Genomic DNA, 8,745 nt, shown 5'->3' with positions numbered 1-8,745 from the left:
CCAGGAATAACGCCCGTTATTTCGTAAATCACAGTAATAATAACAGTAAATCTTCGTCCGAAGACATTGCTAGTGAAAGAGGCTTTGTATTCTTCTTACTTTCAGCAGCATTTATCATCTTCTTACTTGCAGCAGCGCTAGTAGCAGAAGCCCCCCTCACACCTTTTCGTGGTCTTGGAGGCATGATGTTCACTGTTCAGATCAACTGAATCCACTATGATTTTCCAGCGTTTTATACCCGTTTAACCATAAAACCCACACGCCAGCAAAACGCTCTTCTAAGGTTGACTTATCATTTGTCGCGCTGGAGTGACACGTCAGCACACGTTTGTCGCGGACCAGTGACACGTCACTTGGTCGGTGTTACACACTCCTCATGTGTCAGTCCCACGCTAGTCAAGTGTCAGTCCTACGATATTCTTTCGTTAGTAACACGGCAGATGTGTCCACATCGCCCTAGAACGCTGAAATTGAACGATTAGAAAGTTCAGAGAACGTTGACCAGAACGTCATGGTGAGACGGGGCCTTAACAAGGAAGTCTCTAATATGTAAGAAATCCAATGCATTATCATATATAACACATACACCATACACAGTACCAAAAGAGTCAATCTTACTGTTCTGCAGAGGCATATACTCTGACTCAGACTGGTCCTGGTCTGAACTCTGATTGGTGCTCATCTGCTGCTGCTGCTGCTGCTGCTGCTGGTCTCTACAGGGACACACAGATCTGTCTGTCATGTCTGACAAAGTGATGATGTGTGTCTGATGAAGTCCATATAAATAATGTAGGCAGATTGATACTTACGTTGCTGTAGTGGTCAAACAAAGACCTGCAAACAACAAACAATAAATATAACTGGAAAGGTGTCATCACGAGCAATCATATTTTCTATTTACCATATGAAGACCATTTGTTATTTCATTTCCTTTTAATGTCAGGTGGGATTTATGTCATTGTTTTCGTTAATGTTGTATTTCACCTGAGAGATATTTTGTTTGATGCAGCCGGAAGACTGAAAAAGCTCCCACCAAGACCAAGGAGATTCCCATCACCACTCCGACTACTAAAATGATGAAGGAACCAGAATCCACATGTGTAGAATGGGTCTCTATGGGGAGAGAGTGACAGATGTCTTAACAGTGACCTCACTGGCAATAAGGCTTTGGTGAGAAAGAATAGATCAACATTTACCTCTGACAGTGACCCAGGTCTCTGGTGACTCTCCTTTCTCTGGGTTCCTGCACATATAGACTCCTTCATGTGACTCTGAGACTGCAGGGATGGTCATCTCCCCTGTGGTGGAGGTCTGGAGGAGTGTCCCATCTTTATAGAAGTCAGCACTGATGTTTGATGGCTTATAGCGATATCTACAGTGCAGGGTCAGAGGATCTCCCTCAGTCACAGGATGGGCAGGACTCTCCAGGATCACATTACCATCTGTACACAGAAGCTCAGTCGGTTCATTTATTAACATAAGCCTACCAACAGCCCTCAAAGTTTAAAATTCCAGATGATTCACAAGGGTCCTGACAAATTATAAACATTTCCTTCAATGCCGAACCACCACACATATATATATATATATATATATATATATATATATTAGTGCTGTCAAACGATTAAAATATTTAATCGCGATTAATCACATTTTTGTCATAGTTAACTCAAAATTAATCGCGATTAATCGCAAATTTGTATCTATTGTAAATGTCCCTTCGTTTATTTATTTTTTCCATCATTTTATTTTTATTTTAATGCCCTTATCAACATGGAAAAGTGGATTGGCTTGCTTTAAGCAAATGCTTTATTTTATTGAAAACCAACATTGCCAAACAGGGCGGTACAAAATAAAATTATAAAGTGCACATTTCAGGTAAACAAGGACTCAGCCTATAGTGCAGTTAAACCATGGCTTAATATTTTCTTTTTTTCAAGTTTGCTGGGAACATAGCAGTCAGGCCTCTTATTTCAGAAACAATGAACCGTAACAGTTAGTTTACCAATAAAAGGTAAGCCTACTACTTCTTTGATTTCAGCCAGCTGCCTGTTGACATTTTCAGACAACAGTGAAGCTCGCTTCTTTTGCACAACACAACTTTTAAAAGTAAGCTTTCCATTCAGAAGATTTTTATCATCCATTTCGCCTTATCGCGCTCACCATTCACTCAAACCGTAACGTTAGCCTACTACACAGTTTGCGAGGCCAAAATGAACGTTAATTTAAAAAAAAAAAAAAATTATAAAAAAAAAAAAAATAATAATAATAAAAAAGAAATCGCGTTAATATCGCGATAAAAAAATTAACGGCGTTAAAATGGGTTTGCGTTAACGCCGTTAATAACGCGTTAAACTGACAGCACTAATATATATATATATCAATCAGATACATTATATTAAAAAAAAAAATGTATTATACTAAAAACAAGCAATACTACAATACTACACATAGACATTATCAAATGATGCCTGATTACACTCACTGTGCACTGTGATGTTGACAGGATTACTCTGCTCTCCAGACTCAGACTGACACCAGTAAACCCCACTGTCTGATGATGATGCTGAGCTGGTGCTGCAGGTTGTTTCTAAGATCCAGTCAGTGGGACACTTTGATTCCCCTCCTCTGTATGTGAACCACCTCAGTCTCCATCCAGTAGAGTTGCCCTGAACCCCACAGCTCAGTGAGAGAGACTCGTCTGTAAAGATCTGGTTCCAGTTTGAGTGGATGATCACAGAAACTGGAGGAGACACACCTGAGACAGACAGTGAAAACAAACAGGTAGAAATAAAAGTCCCCAAGAGACACTCTGCATCCTGAAACTGGATACCTGGTTCTACACAGAGAGAGTGTTTATCTCACCTGTGACCCAGAGTGGCTGATGTTGGCTGAACTCTGTGTGATAGGCTGGCTCTCCTCTCTCTCCTCTGCACACATGAACCCCTGTGCGTCTAAGAGCAGCTGGGCTGAGAGTGTAGGAGCCTCCAGCTCCACTGATGCTGTCTGAGACCAGCTGTAGAGAATATTCCCTGCTCTCATGTAACACATATACCAACTCAGGACTATAGGGGTTAGTCTTGTACCAGTGGAATCTCCAGCCTGTAGTGGAGCCTCTAACCTCACAGCTCAGAGTCACTGAGTCTCCTTCAGTCGGCCACATCTGTGAAAGGGAACCCAGATCTGCCTGGGCTTTCTCTGTTCAAGAAGAATAGAACGTTGTGAAATGCACCACAACAGATATGATACAGCAACAGATGATATAGCAATATCTGTTTGAAAATGTCTTTGCTACCTCTATGAATAAAGTCTGCATACATCATTTCATTATTCATTAAAATACTACTCTTAAGAACATATCCAGTGTAATGAGACACTTTCAACATTAGTCAATTAAAGAGGCATCTGTGGACAGTAAATGCAAATTAAAATAAACACATACTGACCTGAAGAAACTGCAATACCAACAGCAGCACTTTCTCCTGATTCTTTTTTATCACGTTTCCTTTGTCCTTTACAAGTATAGTGACCACTTTGGGATGGGTTGATTTCATGTTCCTTTCCAGGCTTATAGACTCCATTCCTAAACCAGCTGTACCCCCAGTCACTGCTCTCCCCACTCTTTATGTCACATCTGAGAGAGACCTTTTCTCCACTGAAGAACTCTGTCCAGATTGATTTAAGGGAAACAGTAGCTTTTGGTCTTTCTGCCAAAGAAGAATTCCAATTCTGAATCATTTTTTATATGTTATTTGATAAAAAAAGGTTACCACTGGACCTTAAACATACAAAAATCCATCCTCATTTTCAAACATTCTGCACATTCAAAGTATGTATATCATAAAATACAATGAATCATATACATTATACGACACTGATCTTAAGAATACAGTCAGGCATTTTATAATCTCCATATATCCTTGTAATGAACCAAACTAACCTGTAACCTTTATCTCAACTGCATCACTGTACTGTGTGTGATAGACTGGGTCTCCTCTCCCAGCTCTGCACCAGTACTGTCCTCCATCAGAGACTTTAACAGAGATGATGCTGTAGGAGTTTACATCAGTCTGGGCCACAGGATCAGAGGTCTGTGTGTCTCTGTACCAGTAGAACACCAAACCAGAGGAAACACCCAACTCACATGTCAGAGTCACTGAGTCTCCTGTGAGGAGCTGGTGGCCTGGACTTAATGTGAGTTTGGGCTTTGATGCTGAAGAGAATAAAATATAGTCATTGTCATACACATCTAAACATAGATAGACATAATGTATCACTCACACAAACAAACACACACACACACACACACACAATAATAATAATAATAATAATAATAATAATAATAATAATAAGTAATCTAATTTCAAGTTTACCTTGAACTTTAACAGTTGTTTTACCGCTGATTTGAGATGATGTGGGTCTTTCTTTTCTCTCTCCCTTACACCAGTACATGCCGTTATGTGATTCAGTAACTTCTTTTACAGTAAATGTGTCTCCCTCAAACACAATCTTGTTATCCCTGTCTTTATACCACTTATACACCCAGCCACTGTGAGACTCTATCACACACTTCAGAGTGACTTTCTCTCCAGTGAACACAGGACTATGTGGCTCCACAGTCAGTGTAGCCAAAGGCAGGGCTGCAGAGGAACACATGGAGAGAAGAAGGAGCAAAGGACAATGAGTGTGTGAACTGTTCCATGTCTATCTGGATACAGGCATTGGGCCCAACCTTGGTCACTAGGCCTCATAGTATTAAACATGTCCTTGTACTATTTCACAGCTGTGAGGCACGTTATGGTGACTATTGTTGAGGTGAAACCTTTGAATCATTAATCTTGGCATCTATCTGTAAAATGACTTGAGATGTTTATATGCTTCAGTTCTACCTTTTCTTTACCTCAGAGACAATATTCCTATCATATTAAAATGCAAAAAAATGAACTAACCTCTCACTGTAAGTTGGACAATATTGCTGTTGTATGATTTCCTGTTTGTCTTTCTCACTCCTGAGCACTTATACTCGCCCTGATCAGACACAGTGGCTCTGCTGATGGTGTATGTGTTTGATTTAGGGACTAGAGACCTCCAGCCTTTATACCACTCATATCTCCAGCCACCTGAAGGCTGTATTACACATGTCAGAGTGACTGTCTCTCCAGCAAACACAGAACTCAGTGAAGGCTCCACTGTCAGTGTAGGGACTGGCATAGCTGTGTGGTGAAAGCATTTGAATTTTTTTTTATGAACATGAGCTTTTAAGTGAATAGATGTGAACATAATTTGAAAGATCATCATTGTAGCTGTATTCACCTGTGAGAGTAATAGAGAGAGGGGCACTGCGCTGGGAAGTAGTTGGTCTAGATCCTCTCTCCCCTTCACATGTGTACTGGTACTGGCCAACATGAACAGGGAGGGAGATGGTGATGGTTTGACTTTGCCCATTGTGAATGTGGTCACTACCTCTGTACCAGCTATACCGATACCAGTCTGTGTACTCTGCTATGTGACACCTCAGAGTGACTTCATCTCCAGGGTAGTATGTACCCTGAGGAGACACTACAGACACTGTAGCTGTGGGCTCAGCTGTGGAGGAAAACATCATTAACAGACAAAGATTAATTTACTGACTCACTCCTACTGTGTGAGTCAAGAAATGGGCTCTGGTGTCACAGACCACCTAGAATATATTTAACCTTCACTATATATAATTAACATTTAATATATATAAAGGACCACATGACAGAAGGATCATCATAAACTTTACCTCTACCAACATTAGAATGACCTTCAATGAATAATTATTTCTTCACTCAAAGTAAAAGGTTACAGAGAAACAAATGTTGAAAGCAATTCTACGATAGTTCCCCCTCCCCTACTGCTCTCTCTCTCTCTCACAAACATACGCACACACACACACACACACACACACACACACACACACACACACACACACACACACACACACACACACACTCAGGCTCTATCACACACTTCAGAGTGACTGTCTCTCCTGTGAACACTGGACTCTGTGGCTCTACAGTCAGTGTAGCTGTGGGCAGGGCTATGGGAACACACACAAAGCTGATGAACAGCAAAACCATCACATAATAAAGGCATTGTTATGTTAACTGATCTTACACTCATTTCATCTTTTTTTAAGCACACTGTATTCACCTGTGTGAATGATAGAGATGGGGGCACTGCGCTGAGACTTCTTTGGCTGAACTCCTCTACGTCCCTCACATGTGTACTGGCCAGCATGATCAGGAAGAGAGATGATGATGGTCTTCCTGTTCTTGCCGGATACATGACTTGTCTTTATACCAGTCATACTGATCCCAATCTGTGTACCCTGCTATGTCACACCTCAGAGTGACTGTCTCTCCAGGGTAGTATGGACTGTGAGGAGACACTACAGACAGTGTAGTTTCAGGCAGAGCTGTGGAGGAAAATTACATGAAACACATCAAGACACAGATTTCAAATGTCAGATGAGGTGCAAGCAAAAGAATACACCCCCTCATCAACACTGGCGTCACTGAGTACTTCCTGCAATGGAAGCCTACATGTTTTCTTACTCTTATCACTTCTCTCAAGACATTCTGTGGCTGCCATAGTAACACTTTTTAAATATATAGGTTGATATTCCAAAAGAACAAATGAAGACTATACATAATCACACACTCAAGATGTTACTCACCTTTAACAGTAAGATAAGAACTTCCACTCATCTGTGATGATACAGGCCTGTCTCTCATCTCTCCCTGACACCAGTAATTACCCTCATCAGACTGAGCCACTGTGATGGTGTTTGTGCTGGTGTCAGACTGAGAAAGGAGATTACTGTTCCTGCCTTTATACCATTTATACTTCCAGCCACTGTGAGACTCTATCACACACTTCAGAGTGACTGTCTCTCCTGTTAACACAGGACTCTGTGGCTCTACAGTCAGTGTAGCTGTGGGCAGGGCTATGGAAGTAAAGCAAAGTACAAATAACCATCCCATAATACTGCTTAACTATTTGATGTATCCAGACTGACCTCAAAGGAAGTTACACAAACGTCTGGTGAAGTATTGCTAATAAGATGTCATTTGAATTCAGAAAAAGTGATTAGGGTTCATATTCAGTGATGCTCACATACCAGATATGTGCAGTTTTACAGTCTCAATCTGGACATCTTTACCATTTTTTACACCAGCACAGGTGTAGTCAGGTGGTTCTTTATAAGTATTGTAAGTAATGTAAAGGGGGACTTGGAAAGTAGAGTAATTATTAGAAGCGTTATTAGAAGGTACACTAATCTCTTGTGAGGTACAAAAGAGGTACTCTAGAATAATGAGATGTTGCAGTGATTTATTAAGGTTCACATTCAGTGATGCTCACTTACCAGATACGTTCAGTGTTTTAGTCTCACTTGTGGTCGCGGTACTGCCGTCAATACCGGTGCAGCTGTAGGTACCACTATGGGACTCATCCAGAGGGTGTATCTTATATGCATCACTCTTAGTCCAGGTGTCATGTGGGTGAACCTGCCGACTACCTCTTTGCCAGGTGTACCACCATCCTGAGGGGTTCTGCCCCTCTCTGCTGCATCTGAGAGTGACAGTCTCTCCACTGTAGAACTGTGTTTGGTCAGGATCCAGTACCAGAACAGCTTTGGGAGTCTCTGTTAAATCACAGGACAAACATGATGTGGAGCTATGGAGAGATTATCATAGTTCTTCAACACACAGCATAGCTTGACATGTGTGTAGATCATACAAAGAGCGGAGTATGTAACAGCTCAAGCTTTCTTCTCTGAAGTGCAACGGTACTCTGTGGTCAGACACACTGACAATAGCTCTGGAGTCTCTTCCAAATATCAGCCTAAACCCCCTCACTATTGCACATGTGTCAATGTCTGGGGAATAATGCAGTGTTCTGTTTTTGTGCCATATAATAAAACCTACATATTTATCCATTTATCACAAATATGCCATAGATAATGAAGTGGAAGGGATAGAAGACAGCACACTGTAATGTAGTTCAGTATCGTCAACAACATTTGATCTCATGGACAATTCTGCCCAGTTATGAATCATAACCAATAACAGCAATATTATGTGGGGACACATGATACAGTTCAGAAAGAAGTTCTAAAAGTTCACAGATTTGAAAAGAATACTGTGTTATTTTGCAACAATTATTACAAAAACTTCCCCCGCTATGTGATGACATGCTCAGTAGACTGTGTGATATTCTAAACCAATTCAGTAACATGTAATATAATATAACATATAAATGCAATTTTAAAAGATGAAAGAAGTTAGGGACACATTTCTCACCTTCAGCATGTCCAGAGTGGGAATACAAGCTCAGCACTAGAACCCAAAGACACAGAGAGATGCTCATTCCATACAGATAATCATTTAAGCACAATCATCAAATCCTCTACCCCTTCAACAAGTCAAAAGCCAGATTTCTGACTCCAACGCCATGCTGGTCATAGAGCACACACACTTTAAAGCAAATTCAAGTCTCTCCTCCATTCATACCAGTTAGACAGAATATTCACTTCTTCTAAGTCAATCTGCATGTTGTTACGACCCTGGCGGGTCTAGGCCCCGCCCCATGATATTTGCATGCCTGTTCTGTCTCTGTTTCCTTAGCAGGTAATGAGAAGCAGGTGTACCCCAGGTGTAACCCATGATTGGTTGGGCTACAAAAGCCCTGATCAAATGGCAGTCGGGAGAGCGTTGG

General features: G+C 41.1%; 1 protein-coding gene across 1 annotated transcript; it reads right to left on the bottom strand.

Moving 5' to 3' along the window:
• Nucleotides 1-409: 409 nt before the first annotated feature.
• LOC105897106 (Fc receptor-like protein 5) lies at nt 410-8,523 on the bottom strand. The gene is made up of 18 exons (XM_031584757.2): nt 8,331-8,523; nt 7,394-7,672; nt 7,148-7,225; nt 6,785-6,973; nt 6,420-6,442; nt 6,178-6,355; nt 5,314-5,586; nt 4,950-5,213; nt 4,374-4,640; nt 3,941-4,213; nt 3,447-3,707; nt 2,866-3,198; nt 2,486-2,758; nt 1,197-1,442; nt 985-1,113; nt 810-834; nt 601-713; nt 410-456 (listed from the first exon to the last, which is right to left on the bottom strand). The coding sequence occupies exons 1-18, from the start codon at nt 8,395-8,397 to the stop codon at nt 410-412; spliced, it is 3,318 nt and encodes a 1,105-aa protein (XP_031440617.1). The 5' UTR covers nt 8,398-8,523.
• Nucleotides 8,524-8,745: the final 222 nt, after the last annotated feature.

This window comes from Clupea harengus, chromosome 18, assembly GCF_900700415.2.
Source record: "Clupea harengus chromosome 18, Ch_v2.0.2, whole genome shotgun sequence".
Classification (NCBI taxonomy): domain Eukaryota; kingdom Metazoa; phylum Chordata; class Actinopteri; order Clupeiformes; family Clupeidae; genus Clupea; species Clupea harengus.
The sequence above is the reverse complement of the archived record's forward strand: the minus strand, read 5'-3'. Positions and strand labels throughout refer to the sequence as shown.